This window comes from Arachis duranensis, chromosome 6, assembly GCF_000817695.3.
Source record: "Arachis duranensis cultivar V14167 chromosome 6, aradu.V14167.gnm2.J7QH, whole genome shotgun sequence".
Lineage (NCBI taxonomy): Eukaryota > Viridiplantae > Streptophyta > Magnoliopsida > Fabales > Fabaceae > Arachis > Arachis duranensis.
This window is the reverse complement of record NC_029777.3, coordinates 14208640-14230053: the sequence shown is the minus strand read 5'-3', so window position 1 is coordinate 14230053 and position 21414 is coordinate 14208640. Positions and strand designations below refer to the sequence as shown.

At 34.4% G+C, this 21414-nt stretch overlaps 1 protein-coding gene and 2 long non-coding RNA genes across 6 annotated transcripts; 1 reads left to right on the top strand and 2 right to left on the bottom strand.

Moving 5' to 3' along the window:
- Positions 1-1646: 1646 nt before the first annotated feature.
- LOC107492977 (probable aspartic proteinase GIP2) lies at positions 1647-3204 on the bottom strand. Its single transcript, XM_016114053.3, has one exon. The coding sequence runs from the start codon at positions 3150-3152 to the stop codon at positions 1845-1847; it is 1308 nt and encodes a 435-aa protein (XP_015969539.1). The 5' UTR covers positions 3153-3204; the 3' UTR covers positions 1647-1844.
- A 9836-nt stretch (positions 3205-13040) lies between these two features.
- On the top strand, positions 13041-17342 carry LOC110273422 (uncharacterized). Of its 4 annotated transcripts, none has more exons than XR_008010390.1 (5): positions 13041-13622; positions 14566-14670; positions 15848-16169; positions 16720-16831; positions 16918-17342. It is a non-coding gene; the product is annotated as an uncharacterized LOC110273422 (long non-coding RNA). The 4 variants fall into 4 exon arrangements; XR_008010392.1 differs by having other exon boundaries at positions 13042-13622; positions 16932-17342; XR_008010393.1 differs by having other exon boundaries at positions 13044-13622; positions 15848-16046; positions 16932-17342.
- Positions 17343-17479: 137 nt separating this feature from the next.
- LOC127748562 (uncharacterized) lies at positions 17480-18037 on the bottom strand. Its single transcript, XR_008010678.1, has 2 exons — positions 17862-18037; positions 17480-17770 (listed from the first exon to the last, which is right to left on the bottom strand). It is a non-coding gene; the product is annotated as an uncharacterized LOC127748562 (long non-coding RNA).
- Between the last annotated feature and the right edge of the window lie 3377 nt (positions 18038-21414).

Below are 21414 nucleotides of genomic sequence, written 5' to 3'. Positions count from 1 at the left end.
TGTGCTTATTCCTGCATATATAAACACTAAAAGAATGAAATATTCACATTTTACACAGAATATATAATGCGATGTGCTATGTGTGAAAGGAAGAGTACAGTGAAATTATAGTTAATTAGTTAAAAAATATGCTAGTTACATAAAAAAATACAAAAATATTATTTATATACTAAAATCAACTAACAATATATTATGTATAAATATATGTGTGTTTTAATTTATTTTTAATATATATTTTATATTGGCGGCTGACTTTGGTATACACATAGTATAATTCAAAAAAATAAAATAACTTTTTATTACTTCTATTTTCTGAAATTTCAAAATTAAAAATAAAGAAAAATTAATTGAGTCGGCTTATACTATAGTTGATTTTTAAGAGTTTACCTAATTAAAATTAATGATTAAAATTATTAAAACACATGTTTCAGATACATTAAAAAATTTTCCTATGTTATTTACCTTGTGTTGCATCATGAGATTGGAATGGCTTATTATTAGTAGCCGCAGCATAGGTGAAAAACAGAGAGGAGAAGAAGCACATCAACACAAACATTTTGGTATCCATCTTAAATTTGCTTACAACAAAAAAGAACAATGAGATGAAGAGAGTAAAATAATGTATGTGATGATGTGATGAGGATGGATGAGAAAAAGTGTGGGATTGTGTGTTGTATTTATAGGAGAGTAGTGGAGGGAGATCCCTGTATTTAATTGGTAGTTAGGAGTGTTAGTTGAGCATGCATGCAAGACACAAAATTCACCTGAATCCTTCCCCATGTTATGGCAAGGCACCATTTCATGAATTCCACATTCCCTGTAAAGAAAACAACAGGGATAGATATAGCTTACACGTGTAGTAGAAGAAAGTGTTTGAATTTGAGTTTGACATTGTTAATGACAGTAAAGTTATTAAGCAAACGTGGCAAATATATATTTTTGTCATGGGCTTAGTCTTACGAGCAGAACCCATCTGACTTGCACGGTTCTATTTAAAAACATTCAGTTTATATATATTTTTTTGTTAGACCAAAATTATATATACCTACTCAAATTTCTTTCCATTATCCCACTAGTATTAACTAATCTATAATAAGTATTTCATTAAATTGGTTTTCTTTCATTTTTTCAATTACTTTTTTATATTTAAATTTATGCAGATAAAATATTATTAATGTAAAAAAATATTCGATGAGACAACGTATAGTACATACCATTATTAATGGGGAAAAATATAAGTAAATAATAAAAATATTAAATAATGTAAATAATAAATATGTTAGATATTTAATTTATTAGGTGTATAAATAATTATCTTAATGTTAGAGTTTAAGAGATAATTTAGGAGTGAAATATTTTTTTATTTTATTAGATCAATTTTAGAGTATTATTTATATTATGTACAAAAATTATTGTTTGCCTAACAAAATTTAATAAATAATTTTCTTTTTTAGCCTTATTATATAACCAAACATCTCTTTTAATTTTTTATTTTTAATATTAAAAAAATAATTAATAAAAAATTAATCCTTTATACGATAAGAAAAAACAATAGTGTGTATACATATAATTTTTCATTAACAAATATCTTGACTATTTTATTAACAGACTTTGTGCGAAAGTAAATAACTAAATATCCATGGACATCAAGTAAAGTGTACGTATCATCACTCCTTTATTATGATTCAAACACAAATGGTGTATGAGTATTATACTATTATTACACGTACATCAGAAGCCGCACAAGCTACTCCCACAAAAAAACAAAAAGTGTGGCCCCACATGACATGGCCCTTTATTCTGAAGAATAAGAATCACAGCACATAATTCAATTCTTCAATTAATTAAGCGGTGGAGGTGAAATTGAAGTTGGAACACGTGGTTTGTCTTCCGAAGAGCAAAGAGCTGAATCCCAATCTGGAAGCAGCCAGATCGAACTGCAAAAGATTGTTCTCTAACTGATACCCTCCGATCACGATGGAGGTTGTAGGGTTCTTCCCACCGTTCACGAACCCAAGACATATCACTTTATCACTCACTTGAACCACCGAGTTAGCACCGAATATGCTCCAACTCAATTTCGCGTTTTCAAGAACGAGCTCGATTGTTGGAACCGCGTACCCCAAGCGCGTGCTGAACACGTTCTCCGTGCTGAAGCATGCTCCGAACGGCTTCACCGAAGCCACCCTTGTTATGTTCCTTGCAGCCGAGGCATTCACGAAGGACTTAACCAAGGCGTTGAAGATCGAATCTTCTAGAACCGTGTAAGGGTTTACAGTGCTGATCTTCGTTCCACCCACGCCGCTGGTCTTGTTGATGGTCAACAAGCTGGATTTGACTTTGACCACATTTTGGTCAACTTTAATGGAACTCACGCCGATGAAGTACTCAGCGGAGGGTTCTCCTTGGGAGTAAGCGGAGGCGGTGCTCACGGGGTTGATGAAGAGAGGTGTGTAGGTTAGAGATTTCGAATCGTACTCAACGTTCGGGAGGAAACCGTACGGTCCATCTCCGAAGAAAACGACGCCGTTTGATGATAAGCAAACGGCAAATTTTCTGGCGAAGCTGAAAGCGGAGGCGAACTGCGTGGGAAGTGCGATTTTCGTCCTTCCGAGACCCGCCATTCCGGAGACGCCGCTAGCGAGGCCTTTGAGGAGGAAAGTGGGTGCGCAGGAGAAGAGGAAGCGCGAAACGGTGACGTTTTGGCCAGGATTGAAGCCGTTAGTGGACTGTACGGACACGGCGTCTTCGGCGAGCTCGCCGCCGGTGGCGGTGTGGGTGATGGTGTTGTCCGGTATGAGGCCGCAGGTGTTGTTGTTGCATCCTGGGCGGGGAGGGGCGTTGCAGGTGCCGCAGGAGGTGGAGCCGGCGAGGGAGCACTGGGCGGAGCCGCAGCGGGCGGGGCGGTAGGTGGAGGAGACGTAGTTTTTGTCGCAGTCGACCCAGAGGAACTGGCCGCCGAGGTCAAGGACGAGGGAGACGGGGACGAGAGGGGTGCGCTGCCGGATTGTTGTGAGGTACTGGTTTGTGGAAGTGTCCTTCTTGATTGGGATGACCAATGCTTTTGGTCTGAATGATTTCTGAGCTGAAGAGACGGTGATGGCGAAGGAGAAGAGGAGGAGGAGGAAAGCTGCCAAGAGTTTTTGTGCCATGCTGACGGAGTTGGTTAACTTGTGGTGTGCTGCGATTCATATTGCAAAACCACTGCCTCTATTTATATAGTAAGATTCTAAGTTTAAGCACCTATTACTTTAATTTTATATTTTATCAAATTTTATATAGGTAAATACATATATTTCTATAAATGGTTATATATATTTTATTTTTTATTTTATAAATGTTTGTCAAGAACGTACAAGACCATACAACTGGCTTGATATATATAAAATAAAAATAAGGATAAACATACGAGAGTTTGAGAATAAAGTGGATGATAATTGATAAAGATGAGAGTTGCCTTCGTTGACTACTAGAAACTCTTGATCTTGCCATCTTTGACTACGTTTTGAGTTTGACATATCACAATTAATGTGTCATGTCAATCATATGTGTACATAGTGCATTTACGTGAATGTATGAAATTTTCCAATATTGAAATATCTATCAAATATCACTATTATTTTGGTGTATATAACAAGATATATGTGACTAGCTAGTACGAAAAACTACATAGTTTATGCAAACAAAATGTTATGTTGAATGATGAAAAGTTACGTAAAATAATATGGCTAGGGAAAAAACAATATCACAATCTTAACAAATATATTCAAAATAAATATAGGTTGACTTTTTGTGTTATATATTGAACCAAGAATGATCAAAATTTTCTCTGGTTTGATTGCTATGTTCATACATGTTAGTGATGAATGCAGTGTGCACGATTTAGGTTTGGATTAAAAAGCAGGTATATCGTGTATGCATGTAAAGAGACATACCTCGACGTCAAAGAAAGCAGCCCTATTGTACCTAACTTTAGAAAATTTCTTGGCTTGCATACTATAAATTAAGTAATTAACTATATCTCTTAGAATTTATATATATGGAAGTTGAATGTTCTCAACAATAAATAAACAAAGAGTAAGTATATAATAAATAGCGTGATATATATCACTAATAATTTTGTAGCCAATGATTAATTTATACAATAAAAAACAAAGAAACCAACTTAACTTTGTGAACGATGAAAGGAAAATAAAAATTGGCTTAAAAATATTAGTTATTAATTTTTTTTATAATATTATCAATATNTTTTAATTATATATTTTACTGTATTTGAATTTTTATTCTTAAATAAAATAAAAAATAATATTTAGTCTATATATATGTATATATATCCTGGAGGATTACGCTGCTGTTATACACGTAAGTTTAATTAATGGATTTGAATGAGATGTAAAAAAGGACGTCAAAGAAGGCAGCCATGTTACTTTATTAGTATTTTATTTTAGATTTTGTTAGGTAGATAATAATTTTTGTGAATAATAAATTTTAGAATTAATCTAATAAAATAAAAAAATATTTTATTTTCAAATTATCTTCATTTAGACATTTAGTAAATTGAACATTCAATTAATATTAACTGTACATAATTAAACTGAATAAAAAAATAACCATTTAATCAAAAATCAACGTAATCAATCATTGACATACCTATTAAATTAAATTTTTATAATATTTATTGTTCACGTTATTTAACATTTTTATTATCTATCTATAATTTTTTCATTTCTCTAATCTCTAGAAAGTAAAATCTAACTAGACACATCCTGAAAACTAGGTGCCTCACCATGCCCCGGTTTTACTTCAAGGAATAGCATAAAATCTGGTTCATCCATCTACTCCTTATTACTCTTAATAATATAATCCTTGAATTATGTATTTTTGAAAAAAAATACTTTTAATATCATCTACAAATTAAGAGTAACTTTACAGTAAAATAGATTCATGGAAACCTCAATCATTGAAAAAAGGGTTAAATTGTTTATTCTAGAAAAATATATAGATAGTTGTAAATTATAATGTAAAGCTGGCAGAATTGACACATTAATGATATTATATATTAAATAAAAACCTCATATGTGACGCGTTATTCTTATTAGTCTGAGATTGCTTGAAAGAAGAGAAGAAAGCGCCTCTGTTCATAATTTATTTAGTGCAAAGTTCACCGACAGTTTTATAAGATTTCAAGTTTTCAACATATCTTATCCACATCTTATTAGTATGTTCTGGGCTCAATCTCAATCATAAACATCTATAATAAGTTGATAACACAACATAATACTATTAAAACAAATTGTGTGTTAATTAATTATGAAATCTACGTGGCAAATTAAATGAATTGAAGTACATATCATTAATATTTGGTGGGACCACATGATGGGTGTAGAACATTAATACGAAACGCCAGTGTGTTAAAGAATTCGCATGTGGTCTTACCAATATTGTTAATTTATACCATAAAATTTCGTTAGTTCATCAATAAGATACTTTAGCCATTTAATCCATCAAAATTTATTTTTTATTCGTGTTAAGTAACATCCAAACTGACAAAAAATTGCTGTTTATATAGTTACAAAAATATTTAATAATAAAAAAGTATTAAATAAAATAAGTTAGTTATTTTTTATTATTTTTTTAATTATTAAATATTTTCGAAATGATTGATGGTGAATCATAATTCATATATAAAGGTACTGATTTTAGCCAAAATGCATGGTGAGCCCATGCTCAACTTAGAGTTTCCACTTTCCAAATAATATGTAGAGTGAGACAAATCACTTTAATAGCAACATTTTTTAAATGAATTTAGAAAATTTTAAATTGGGTATTTAGAAATGAGTTTGTTGAGTCCTGCTACAGAGCCAATAGGATATTTATATAATGTGTCCAATAAGTTGTTTATTTAGTCCAAATGAGTTAAAAATAAAAATTATTTACGAAATAATAAATTTAAAAAATCTTATTCAATTATTTCACATCAAATTTCAAATTTTAAATTCTCTAATTTTAAATTTCAAATTTTTAAAAAAATTTCGTAAGTTATTTCAAATTTATGAAATGAATATGGCGACTCCTGACTATTAGAAAATAACAACGCAGTCCTTATTCATTATTTCTATGTGATTAAAAGGATCCTCTTGTCAGTTTTCGGATGAAAAATAACCGGAATAGCCTACTTGTACCGGTTACTGTTATACGTGAATTGATTGTTGTTGATAGGATAAAATTCCTGTACACAGTCATAAAAAATGCTACAATTTTGATTCCAGCTCTTAGTAAGAGCAATCCCAAATGTTAATGTGAATCCTAGATATTAAATCTCACTTTTTTAGTAATGAACACGAAAGAACATTCATCAGGTTCAATCCGACGTTCATGGAAAGAGAAGTCGATGGGCTCTTCAAACGACAACTTTGGCAATGTTGGCATGACAAGGAAGAAATTCACACATCTAAGCTGCTATTGTAGAGCTTATGTGATTCTCTTTGAATCCGCCACATCAAATAACTCAAATAGGTTGTTCTTTGGTTGCAATTATTTCAAGGTACGTTAGGGTTTACACCATCTTACAATCTTCTCTGCAATTAGGTTGATTAAAAAATAAGTGTTCATAATTGTAGACTCCTTTAACACATTGCAAATATTTTAAGTGGCTAGATGAGCTCATAACTGAGAAGGGCTATACAGTGGTGGAAGTCCAAAAGATGAAAGTTCATGGTAGATTGAAGGAGTTGGAGGACAAAATTAAAGAGATGGAGATTAAGGTATATGATGGAGTTCAAGAAAGAAGATACACAAGACAAAATAGATGTATCATCATGACATTTTTTATTGCTGTTGTTATTGAATTTTTTTTCACAGCACTTCAGCCTAGTAGGATGTAAAAAATTATAACTTATTTTGGATGTTGATGTTATAAACTAGATGCACATTAAAGATGATGACTGTGATGTAAAATTGTTGAATTTCAATGATGAAAAGATTGTTTTGAGTTAAATTGTAAGTAACTTTGTGATATTTGGTCTTCTAGTATTTTTTACTGTTTTGAGTTGAAGTGACAATTTTTCAGTATTTTGTTATTTGAAGTATGTTTTCATACAATCTCATTCAATCAAGAATAAACCAAATCTAGTATGTAATGAAAATCTTTAGCCTAAAATACAAAATATCATAATATATAAAATGTTGCAAAACACCTATATACTATTACATACAGTGCCTTGATAACTAAACAAAACAGATAATCTAAAGTGTTCAAGTACTAGAAGTTCCAAAATACTAAACCAATGCTAGGCTAATTTGCATTCAAATATAAGTTACAAAATACTATTCAAAATACTAGCCATAACTATCTAGTCTTCATTTTTTTCGTGGATCTTTAAAAGGGGGGTGCAGTGGAGCCAAATTCTTTAAAGCTTGGTGGTGCTCTGAAACTTGGTTCCTTGATTCCTTGTTTGAGTCCTGGTGTTGAGATGAATTGGAACAACCTAGCTGCTGTGCCCGCACTAGTTGCTGTCTGTGTCTCAAGAGAAATGCTAATGGACTTAGTTGATCTTGTAGCTATCTTTGGTTGGGTTAATGGGGCTTGGATTGTGGCCACAATGGGTGGAAGTAACGGCCCATGAACTTGAGGTGTTAATGGCTTACGAATTAGCTGTTTCTTCCTGAATGATGCAGAAATTTGTGGACCATTCATCATATTTTGCAAGACATAGTTGGTTACAGTTGTGGTTGGGCTGGGGCAGTTGGACTAGGTATAGCTGGGTTTGGTACAAGTGATCCATTGCCATTTTCACCACTTTGTCCATTGATGTCTTGAGTCTATTTTTTTGACCAAAGATAATGTGTATTAGAGAATGAACATTATACTAAAATTTTAGTCACAATGTTAACTTCTTCACTACTGTTACCTCATTAGTAGGAGCAGATTGTGATAATGAAATTTCTTCTCCTGTTTATGAAAGTGTCACTGAAGTAATATTTTTTGGTAACTTCTTCTTATGCTTCCTTGCTTTAGCCTATAATTTTTGCACAATGTTAGGGTTAACCTATTTTAAGTCACACCATAATTTGATAACACAAATTAGTCATAAACTTACCACAGGATCTATAACCGCAGAGGGAGCAGTACCAGATTTAGGTGCAACATTAGCTTGGTTATCACCCTATAATCAAAAATAAGATATTTAGTACACATAAACCCCTCATTAAACTATTTGCAAGACACATAAACCCCTTCAATACTCACACTATGAAGCATTTAAATTCCCATAACTCTTAATACTAGCCTAAGTACTGTACATTTGGATGTCTTGCCTTCTTCTTCTTTGTCTGCCAATTGGGATTCTTTGGAGCTCTCTTACATGTCTTGTAATAGTGACCCTTTTCTCTGCACTTACTACATATCACCTTGAAGGCCTTCTTTACCTTCTCCCTATTAGTTGGCTCTCAGACACAAGATCAGTAGTTCTTCTCTTCTTAGGATGACCAAGGGGTCTCTTGATGGCAGGTGCCACTGGCCTAAGAGCATATGATGTCTCCTAAAATTTCTCACTATTTACAGATTGAATAATACCATAAGTTGCATGCATGGCATCTATGGTAAGCCACTCATGCACAAAATTTTCAGGCTTCAAGTTAAGCTTTCGCAGCCTTGAGATTGCAGCAACTGCATGTTTACATGACATGTCTGCAATAAATTACATTATTACATGTGTACTTAATAAAAACAACAAATTGGACTTTACAAGTGCAGGTCTTTTTTTTAGATTCACCCCAAGCTTGCTTTGCCGTCTTTGAACCTCAAAGATAACTCGTTCATTGTCTCCAGTCCACTTGGTACTTTCAGGCTTAATAAATTCATCCAATCTTTGCTGTTGCACAGGAGCCAATTTTTCATGATAATTACTTAACCTTTTCTCATGTCCAGTCATTTTTTTTATTATACAACACTGCAAATCCTCACACATTGTCAATATCGACTTGCTCCTATACTCCATAATCTTTGCATTTCAAATCTCACACATATTGTTGGTGATGTTATCAACCTTCGGATAGTAAGAGAATTGACTTTAGTCCATGCAGATTCACGAAATCTGGAGAGATACTCCCACGCAGGCTGGTTAACTGATTTCAACTTGTCCATATTTGCATGAAATTTTGGAGTTGTTGTACTCCTTGCACATTCCCATACTAAACCCTTAGATTGTTTGTCTTTTTATTGCTTAACAAAATTTTTCCGGATGTGGACGACACAGTTCCTGTGATGCGCCCCTGGCATAACTTCTTGAAGAGCAACCTCCAATCCCTTCCAAACAATAGACACGCAATCATTGGATTAATAATTCAGACAGGCATCAGATCAATAATTAACACATTAATGAACACATTAATAAAATGAACACAAAATTAATTAACATATTAATAATTAACGTACCTTCTACTGATCAGAAATAAAATTCCAGCCAAATTCAGTGCATGAGCCTAGGTCCTCCTGGAGGAGAGTTAGGAGCTACCTCCATGCTTCAGTACATTCACTATCAACCACAGCATAAGCAATGATGAAGAAGTGGTTGTTAGCATCTTGAGCAACGGCTGAAAGGAGGTGGCCACCAAAGTAACCCTTCAGGTGACAGCCATCTAGCTTGATTAAAGGACGACATCCTGCCTTGAATCCACGCTTGTATGCATATAATGATATGTATATCTTGTCAAACATAGGTGGTGATTCAAGTTGGGGAATCACATTCACTATAGCTGTTGACCCTGGATTACTCCTATGAAGCTCAGACAAGTAATCTCTAACCTTTTCAAATTGTTCCTTTTCATTTTCTATAACCTCCTCTCTAGCTGCCTTCAAAGCTCTGCTGATCATTTTATAGTGGATATGAAGATTATAGTCATCTTTCATGTGCTCTAATGCCTCCTTAGGTGATAGCTGCGACTGTGTGACCAACCTCTTCACTAGCTTGCTTGTGACCCATGATCTACTTGCCATATTACTTGTCAGATTTCTACTACATGTGTGCTCCTTAACATATGTTTTGACTTGAAAACACATTTTCTGACTGTTCCAGGAAGTTAGGATTAACCAAGGACAGCCCTCTTCCACGCAATTTGCTCTCACTCTATACTTTTCATTTTTTATATACTCTAACTTTTTCCCTTCAAAAACAAACATGTCGTTCAATGCTTGCTTGAATTGTGTCATGGTGTCAAGTATTTCTCCAACTTCAAAATTCACCTCACCATTATCAGTGTCATCATCAAATTCATGAAATTTAGGCCTTCTGTCCTCCTCATCAGACGAAATTGGAGAGTTAAATGCTTCTGACTCATACTGATATGACTTGTCAATATCAGAATCTACCTCCTCCACAATGGGTTCATCATTGGCCCCTGCTTTAAGCACTTTGTTTGGCCTTTCATTCTCACCCATAGTATCATTTCAATTTGGACATTCCTCTCCAGCATGTTGGCCTTGCTTTGGCCCATTTATAGCCCATCCCTTTTCAAGATATGCCTTCTTGTCCTCCCCACATATTTTTTATTTTTCTTCTTCTTGATTTTAGGAGATAGGCCATCATCATCATTAGCTTTTTTCCTTCACAGGTGTCATTGTTTTTTTTTCTAGGTGTTGCTTTTTTCCTTTTAGGTGTCATTGTCTTCTTTTTGGGTATATCCTTCTTACTCTTATTTCTGAGCCTGTTCCTTGACTTTAACTCCTCACTACTACTGCTGCTTAGTGTCTTATAACCAGGTGGGGGAGGCTTATAAGCCTCGTCTTCAGCGCTCTCATAGCCATCATCAGTGGAAGAATCATTTAACTCTACAAGAACATCTCCTACTTCATTCACAACTGACTGGCTCACAGGATGATCAAAATATACATGCAACTCATTAGTTTCCAAATTCGCCGTCTTATTATCACATATATGGTTAATTTCTTTGTCACCTTTCAATATGTGGAGGCCAGCCTCTAGGTAAGGGGCAGTGGGGTCTTGCCAATACATGATCTTGTACTCTATATATCCTAAACCTTTGAATAGGTCCTCTAAATCCTTAAAATTAACAAAGTCAATGTCCAATTTGAAAAATCTCTCCACCTTACCATCAAGGTAGCAGAGCATTTTATTTTTGTCTCTTTCAAATCACCTCCCATGGTGAAATAGTAGTATAATCTTAACAGACATCTGCAATATATAAACTTTACTCAATAATTCACAAATAAATTATAATTAACAGACATTAATATTTCCAAAATAGATAAAAAAATTTTTACTTGAACTAATAATCCAACTCTAGTGAAAGTGACTGTTCTTTATAAATGTAAAACAATACAGATATTATACTGTATGGTGGTCCATAGAAAAAATACTTGCTTCAAATAAACAAACGAAGGACTACAATGATGTGATCTACAAACGGTTGAAAAAACTCACCTCCAAGAATGGAAGTGCAGCTCCGTCAACAACACGTCACCACCTCCATCAGCAAACGCCACGTCTTCATCCTCATTGGCTCTCCTTCTTCGTTGTTTCTGGCGGGAAGTCTGACCGTCTCTAGGGTTGACGGTAATTCTTTGTGTGAGATAAAAACAAAAAGTGAGAGTGTGTGATATGTCAGTGAGAGAATGAGGAATGTATGTTAGAATCTGATTCTATCCTGCATCAAAACGGCAACGTTTTTTATGATTTTGCAAGAACCTAGTTGTCTCATCAAATTGTTTGAATTCACGTCAGATAGTTACCGTTATACATAGAATTTTTCAGTTATATTTTATGGAAGAACTGTTACAGGGTCCTTTCGATTACACAGAGAGAATAAATAAGAACCGCATTATTATTTTCTAATAGTCAGAAGTCATCAAGTCCTCTTCATAAATGGTTAGAGATGAAAAAGAGTTTACTCTTTCATTTATAGAAGAGAATATTACTACTACAATATAATGCACTGTTTCCCTAGTTACTTTCTCAACATATTTCTCACTTATCAAGTCCCGTATATTAATTAGGGCTTACCCTACCCCTTAGCTCATGCAAAACTTAATGAAAACTTAAAAGTAATGCATGCATGACTTTCTTTAATACATAGATTACTTATCTAGCTAAAAATATTTTATTACGTGAAAATAACAATTAAACATTATTAGATAATTTAATACATTTATATCTCAATTATCATTTTAAGATATTTTTACGTAAGATTAGAAAAAATATTTTATCTTTCATATAAAGAATCAAACATCTTTTCTATTTGATTACTTTACATAGGTAATTAATTTTCATGAAAAACAGCGCCCTCCATAATTGCCTTAGAATCCTCCAACAGGAACCACAACCACGTCTTCTTTATCCTCCTCCTGTTGCTTCTTCTACATTGTTCCACCACTCCCCAAATTAAAACACTAAATTCCAAAAAACGCTTCTTCCAGTACGGATGAGCCAGCCTTGATGAGTTTGTGCTGCTTCTGTATCTGTACCAACTGTTAACTCAAAGTTAGTTAGTTAGTTAGAAGAAGAAGTAATAGTTTCGAGAACCTTGAAGGCAGAGCGACCAACATAGCCAAGGCGTTTAAGGTTCAATGAAACTTGCACATTTTCTTTTCGAGCTAATGTTTAAAAGAATTTAATTTAGATACGTAATATGACATTAATAAAAATATTTATCTTTTATATTAGGTGATTGCTACGGTACGATGATAAATTAATACGTACCGATACGTTTAAAATGTGGACAAATAACAATTAAACAAGTGGAATTTATTTTCCACGTCAGCATTTAATTTTTTATTTTTTAAATATATAATATATCATCACTTTTACTAAAACACCCTTTTAATTAAATAAAAATAAAAAATAAATTTTTTTTAATTTTAATGAAAAGACTTAAATATCCTTTTTTTAGTTGATTAGACAAAAATACCCTTTTAAATTAATCAGATTTTAAAATTTAATTAATCCTAATTTTATAATTTCAAATAATTAAAACAAAAAAACAAAAACATATTAAAAAAACTAAAAATCAAAACTATTCTTCATCTGTGTTAAACATATTAAAAAAATAAAAAAATAAAATTGTTCTTCGTCTGGATTAGAAACATCTGAAAGTTTTCAGTCTTCTTCGTCTTCTTCTCTCCTCTTCCTATCCTCTCTTTCTATCTTTCTCTCTGCTCCTGGATCTCTCTCATCCGTCTCAGTATGCGTAGCACGCAAAACGCCGTCGTTTTGTTGGAATGCCCTAGCCAATTACCCAACCCAGCAACCTTAGCTCCACACAACGGCGCGAACCCATCCCTCCTATCACCCTCGAGCTCCTCCTTCCTCTCTCCGTCATCGATCTCACTCCCTCACCTCCGTCCATCTGCCGCCGCCGTCGCCGAAACGAGCTTCGAAGCCACCGTCGGTATCGTGCACCATCGTGCAGCTATTGTTTCAGCTTTGAAAGCACCGTCGCGCAGCTCGGTTCCATCGTCGCCGGGCTCGCCTCCTTTTTCTGTCGAGCAGATCTGTTCTATCGTCGCCGGCGCTATCTCTGTTCCACCTGTCATCCCTTCGGTCGTGCCCTTGTCCCCCTCTTGCTCAGGATCTGCTCTGCTCTGTTCTAGGGCTTCTAGCTTCTAGGTAATTTTTTTTATAACAATTATTGAATAATTGTTGTTAGTTAATTTGTGAACTTGTTATGGGTTGAATAATTGTTGAATAAGTGTTAATTAATGTGTGAATCTTACTGTTTTTACTGTGAATGACTCCATTGTTAATGATTCTGATAATTCATTGAAGAAGGCTGTGTTTGATTTAATGTGCACGGATGAAGTGAATAAAATTCATTCCACTAATCTCACAATCTATATGCCAGAGACTGGTTTCACCGTACCATTCATTCCACCATTAGAATTGATGGTTCTGGCTTCATTCTTGTCCATGTTAATGATCTTGAGCTCCATAAAGAACTCTTTGCTTGCCAAAACAGCACTCTCAGCAATGGAGATGGTTATACCTTGATGAATGAGAATGGATCCATGTATAGAACTCAAAGTGCTAAAAGTAGTGATGTGTGTTGTGAGAGAGTGTTTGGGCAGGATCAGTTGGCAATGCTGGGTGAAGAGCACCCAACTGGAGTTCTTGTTAGAAGGTTGGATTTTTGGTTCTGTAGTATAAATCATGTCTTATACAGTAAAATTTACCTTAGAGCACGAGACACCTTTCGATTTCATATAAAACCCGACATCATCTCACAAGATATTCGACAACATTTTATGCAAATTTTAAACTACTAAAGCTTGCAACATCTGAAAGTAGATAGAATAAGCTATTTCATCTAAAGATTTGGACCTATTAAGATCTCAGGTATAAAAAATTGTCAGCCCTCGCCAAATCTCAAACCAAATAGATAAAAAAAAGAAATAAAAAAAGGGACCAAAGCAGGTTGGTGGACCCCTTTTCTAGATCTTTGTAGGCTTCAAATGGTCCTTTTGAGGTCTTTGGCTTAAAGCTGCATCATTGATGCTCTTGACATTGTATTTGTGTACAGAATGCCTTCCATTAAATTCACTACATTTTGCAGGCATTTGCTCAGTTACTACGAGCTCCTCATGATGATGCAGAGTCGATAATAAAGGAAAGGTTTCCCATACCTCGCCTAGTTGTTTGCGATCAGCATGGTTCCCAGGTGACCCACCATTCCTAATTGCATTCCACTTGTTTGTTGTGTAGTCTTTATCTCTCGGTGTATGTGCCTCGCTGCTAAACCAATTACCATCCTGTTTTGAAATAGCTTATGAATGTCACCGCATTTATCTTTATCACTGATGAACTTGGATTTGGATGTGAATAACTCCAGGACAATGCTAATATTACTATAATGACCAAATGGTATAGATTTGAATGATGGCAGATGCCACTCTCTCGTGGTTCAAATCTACGCCATTAAATTACCTTACTACATTATGTATCAAGTTCAACTTGGTACATAAGACATTGTCAGTAACTCGATATGTTCGATTTCATGTGCATGTTAATTATTTTTGCAGGCGCGATTTTTACTAGCAAAGTTAAATCCTTCTGCTATTAAAATTTCCATGTCGCTGCTTGTACATTAATTTCCTTTTAGAATGCTATTAAAATTTTTAATTAGTGCAAAATCATCTATAATTATTTGAAGCTGTCTTTTTTTTTTCAAAATTATTATTGATTGGACAGATTGGTTGAGGATTATATTGAAATTTTACACCCTCCAACCAGTGACTTCAGTATTATTGTTGAATTCAGTGAAGATATATGACAAGCAGACAAGCACAAGTGTGTTTGCTGTTAGGTTTGGGGGTTGTTAATTAAGGGCATAATGGGTAATACAAAATGTGACTTTAAGAGCAGTTATGTTTGCCCAACCACTATATTAACAGGAAGATATGCCTCAATATCTTTAAGGATGAAATGGTATGCAAGCATGTCTTAACCTTTCCACCTTTATGTTGTGCTTCTCAAATTTGGGGGACAATGCTCGTGTAGATTTTTTATTATAATTTTGTACAAGTCTGAGTAGGAAAAAAAATTATTGTTTTTAGTATGTATTAGTTTTCTAATCATGGATACATCATCTGTTTTACGAAATTATTAGGCGTGTTTGAAATTTGTACTACAAGTATCTTGGTGGGCTATATCAACATTTCAGGCTTAATTTATGCTATTTTGATCATAAAAATGAAGTTACCACAATTAATAACATCATAATACTGAAGATAAGTAAGAAGGGCTGTCTGTTTACTACTATGATGTATTTGTAAGGAATCTATGTTAAGGATTTTGTAGTTAGTTTATGCTGGCATTCATATCTTCATTTCATGCAGGCTACTGTGTATTTGTTGATGCTGAGCATGCTCTCGATAAGGCACTTGCAGAATCCATTGGTGTGAATACTGAAAACTTGTTGCTTTCTGTTAGGGACTTGGGTATTATGGGTGCTCAAAGTCCCACATCGAGTAGTATGGGATGCTTGATGTTGTACATAAGGAGAGTGGTTCTTCTTCCTTAACAGCTAGCTTTAAGGTGTGGTTTCCCAATTTTCTTAGATACTTAACACTTTCACAACCAGATTGTGGTGAACAAGCACTTAGTCTTGTGGATACCTTAATCCGTAGTGGTTCAGTTGACGTAATTGTTGTTGACAGTGTAAGTATGCAGCACCCGTAGTGGTGGCTGCACTTAAGTCCTTATCTATTATAGGATTTGCCAAATCAGTATAAGAACTAGAAAATTTTCACCAATAGAATGTGATTTTAGCCAGTATTATCATTTAGTTCTACTTAGTTATGGTAATAACTCAAAATAGCCTTCTTATAAAAAGATTCATCAGCACTAGAAATTTTTTGATTGATTCTGTTTTTATTCATGTTCAAAGATACATGCTTCTACTTGTATTATATAGCATTTCTGCTACTTAAAAGCACATATTGCTGATTTTCTTCTAGCAGTAGTTTTCATTGCATTGCACACAACTTTGACAAAACAATACAAGATTTTCTGCATTAGGTTAAAAAATAAAAGAGTTTATTTATTATATTTATGTTTATTATGAATTTTTTATTTATAAATTATTTTATTTTAAAATATTTTATTTGTTGTTGTGTTTTTGCTGGTTTTTATTTTTGCTGATTGTTGCTCTTGTTTTTAATTTATTTGAGTCTAATTGAGTACATCTTGTTATGGTATGAATTGCTAGTTGCTGGTATTTGACAAGTATGGAGCTTTCAGGATCTTTGTCTCCTTTTGTTGCCAATATGACAGCTCTGGCTAGGAAACATGCAATGAGTTGACACTGTACCTGGTCAATGGTCAGTTTAGTTTTGTTCAAATAATTTATCGTCATAAATTAGCTTTTATTCTTCACGTTGGGTTATTAATTTGCGTTTTCTCTAAGAACTATATATGCAGCTTCAGTGTGGTGTCTAGATGAAGGTGCCAATATCCTCGAGTGTCAGAAGGAAAAGGGCCAGCTTGTGTTTCCCATATTCTTCTACAAATAGAGCCATCGGATGTACGGCGTCAGAGAAATAGTTATAAACTTGCCATGGCTGTTACTCTGAGAAGTGCAGAGGTGTTACATACATAGATTAAATGAACCAATATGTATTAGAGACTCTGAGAAGCATATATAGACTCTGACATAGATTAAGTGGGCAGTAAATTTTGCTCATAGAGACTGACATAGATTTGTTGAGACAAATTTTGTAAAGAATGCTCTTTCTTTTTGTTTTGAAGATTGTCCATTTTGCTCTCTTCCTTATATTATTCCTTTGAAAGTGTAAAAATTTTAGATGAATGAAAGAAAGTTATTGCATCTCATTTGTTGACTAATTTTATTTTTGGCTTTTGTTGTATCTGAATGATAATTTAAGAAAATTGTTAGTTCTTAACAGATTTACTAATTATCTGAACTATAACTATATGTATTTCAACCAAAAAGTATATAGGTTGTCTCCTTTAAAAAGAACACTAACAGTATTTTCATAAGTCAGAGTCAGATAAGGAAGCTCAACATAGAGCAGCAACATTACATTATTTTCATCTATTGTTCAACTGAACTGAGCTAAAGGTTGTAATCACAAAAAGATGAAACTACAAAAACACCCTTTTTGATATTTATGATAGATAATCAAAGATAGGATCCCCAGTATAGAGGTGGAAGCACCTTGATTCCAGACCACCAACAGCTCCCCTGGTAGTTCCCAAGGGGCACGGTATGAGTTCATATCATCCTCCATAGATAATCACTGTATTATAATGTGCCATATGACTCGGCCTATATAGTATGACAACTACCCCAAAAAGGTTCAATTTACAAGGGAAATGTGCAAAACTTACAATGTTTGACCCCAAGAATGATGTGATCCCAAACCAACCGACAAGGATTTTAGGCATATACATCATTTCTATGAGCCTTGTTGATTTGAGTTGAACATTTTTTGCTTCCGATTCGTCAAGCTACATCATACATAAATCACATTGGTCGACATGGTTGCTCGAGTGCGCCATAATTCATAAGATCAAGCTTCGACAGCAGCTGAGGATTCTTCATCGGTAGACTCGAGTGTTGTTGTAATTTCTTCTTTGACATCACTAGTCACATCTGAATCTTGTACCTTTTCCACCTCGGTATCATCAAGAAGCTTCTCCCTGTGTTTCATTTGAAGTTCTTCAAATGCACTATGATTCTCGGCCAGGAAACTCTTAAAAGCATCCCTACCACGGAAATTCTTATCATTGAAGTAATACATAGCACCGGCCTTTAGGATGATTTTGTGTTTTACACTCAAGTCTATGATCTCACATTCTCTATTTATACCCTCGCCAAATTGAAGCTCAAACTCAGCAGTTTTAAATGGAGGGGCAAGCTTGTTCTTCACAACCTTGACAAGTACCTGGCTTCCCAAAATCTGTAAATAAAAGCCAAAAGGACAAACATTCATGGCAGAAGATGCAATAATCCAAATCAATCTCAAGTCCCTCAGAACAATGCTGATTCCAGTGCAATTACTGGGTTTTAACTCATACCTGGTTTATAAAAATCAATATACATTGGAGAAACTGACAAGGAGTGGCTTAATTTCCGAAGGGCCTGGCTCATCAACCTAGCCTGCATTGCCATGTGTGCATCCCCCATTTCACCATCAAGCTCCCCTTTAGGAACAAGAGCAGCCACCTGTGAATGTAAAGACAGATAATTTAGTAGACATACCCAAATAAAATGGAGGAAGTAAAAAGAAAGACATCAGAGGAACATTAAATTTGCTCATTCTTTCACACTGTCAAGTCAGACTAGTAAATCCGTGAAAGATTTATAAGTACAAATTTCAAAATCTAAAATTTGGCCCTAGGTATGAGCTCAAAAGAGAATCCATTGATGAACAGTTTCCAATTTTCCCCATCACAAATCTTTCCTCACTTATAACCAACGCAGAAATGCTATATAATACAAGTAGCAGCATATATCTTTGAACATGAATAAAAACAGAATCAATCAAAAAATTTCTAGGTGAAAAACAGATGCCAAATTGTAAAGCAGTCGGTCATACCTCAAGATTTAGGTGGTCTACGATGTGAATAATTGACCCTCCACCTTCACATGGTCGAATCAAATAGCCGCTAGGAAGCATTTCAGCCCTTACAAACTGAGCAGCAGCAACTGCATTAGGGCCACTCCCAGAACCAGATAGAGATCTCTCACAAACCTTCAAAAGTGGAATCAGATGGATTAAGTGCAAAATAATGAAAGCATCGTCTCACTTCAAAGCAGAACTTTAGAAGTGAGAGTCACAGTTTTTATCGTAAGTCCAACGCAAACTCACCACAAGACTGCCATTTTCCAGGCTTGTAGTGTATCTGAGACAGCTTCTTTAAATCGATCCTTATAGCGGAGTATTGCCGGACCGCCAAAAGTGATGCCAACAGATAATATTTTTAATTGATAAACTCTTATAAACTGATAAACAAAACCAGTCATTTACCATCCAAAGGAAATGCTCAAGTAGGGCTAGTTCGAACTACACATAGATTCAATCCATGCCCTGAATTTCACAAACACTAAAGTAATGCATCAAAGCAAAACTCCATGAAAAGAAACATATCAATAGCATCACAGTCACATTAATCGCATTATTTGACTTTTCTAAAGTCAAAACCAATCCAAAACATATTAAGATACATAAACAGCATACAGACAGAAAATTCACAATCACCTTCTTATGCAAGGAAACAGGCAAGCATTGTTTATAAGCCTAAACCAGTACAAGTCATGTGATGATAAATAAATATTTGAGCCTTAATCATTTAAAGAATCTTTACAACTCATGAAACAGCTTGAGTTATATGAGAAAGTGGCAAGAAATCTAATTTTGTTAACCAAAATATTTAACTTCTTGGCAGTTATTTCTCTCAATAACTGCATAGAACTGCTATAGAGCTTTCTTTGACATGAAGCTAGCAGAGAATTTGATAAGTAAATAACTCAATTGGAACTTCAAATTGCATAAATTAAAAATATAATATATAGATTATAACTCTATGGCTTTTTGTTGTTGATGACATCATTCAAAAGTCCAGACCATGTATTGCTATCACGGGGTCCACTAGAATACGACGAGACATGCGAAAACTGAGGATATGATGTAATTCCGGCAGTAGAAGGATATTGGTTGAAGTACGCCATGCCATTTGGAACAGGATGAAAAGGAATAGGGAGGACTCCACCATAAGGTTGATAAGGAAGGACCACTGGATAATGATGCATAGGATATTGTGGCAATCCTGGTATCTTGGTTGTGGCTGCATCTGGAACTTCGGTCGCTTCTATTCCTGATGTGTTGGTCTTAGCTTTTAATGTCTCTTCACTTAGACTGATTTCTTCGGTCTAAACATAAATCACAATTTTTAAATAATTACAATACAGAATTTATGCAAAGTGTTTGTCTCACTCGCCATTAAACTCTCGGTTGCACTTATGGTATTGGATTAATATAATTTAAATTCAAACTAATACTTTAATTTTCCTTCTTGAATTATCTAATATAAATTATTAGATATGCAAAATGTTACCTTCTGTCGATTTTTTTTGCCATTTGCTCTAATCTTCGGTGTCTCTGTCAATTTAGATACAGACTTCTTGCTTCCATAACCCTTGAATTTTTTGTAACAGAATAATAAGAAATAATATAAGCACTACGAGAATAATATGTTGCAAATTTGAATTGAAATGACAATAAATTTGATAGATGGTATAACATGGACAAGTGCTTACTTTAAAATTATTTTTATTGTGCACGGGTGTATTTTCTACTGATTTTGTGTTCTGAGAGGGAGTCCGTTTATTGGCATCACATTCTTCAACCTGCTAAAAAAAATTTTAAAAATTGCTCAAAATATAGCATTATTTAATAGTTCTGCGAAAGACACTAAAATAATAGGTAAGCATAAAGTATATCCTTAAGCAAGGCATTATATTAATACCATTGGTTCATCTTCAGCATTTGAGTATTCGGCAATGAGTTCGAGCTCTGAAGTGGGATGGTGGGTGGTGGCTGTTGTTAGAATTCGAAGAGAGGAGAGGATTGTGGGTGCTGGACGCGGAGGCTGCGTGAGATATGAGTGGCTTCAATTGGTGTTTGGTGATTCAGGGTTAGTTCCAGCCATAGTTGTAAGAACCGGACCGGTGATCGAACTGGTCTGGTTACTGGTTCACTGGTTTATTGATTCAACTGATAAACCGCTGGTTGAACCGGTAAAATCGATTTCACATGAATAAAAAATATAAAATACTAAAAATAGTTTCATATTTCCAGTACAAATCAACAAAACAACAAATTTACAACTTACAAGTCAGCAAGGATATTCAGCTTAACAATTTCAACAAGCATATTCA

Excerpts from the sequence above, each read along its gene's own strand:
- LOC107492977 (XM_016114053.3), bottom strand. The coding sequence starts at position 3,152 with ATGGCACAAAAACTCTTGGCAGCTTTCCTCCTCCTCCTCTTCTCCTTC.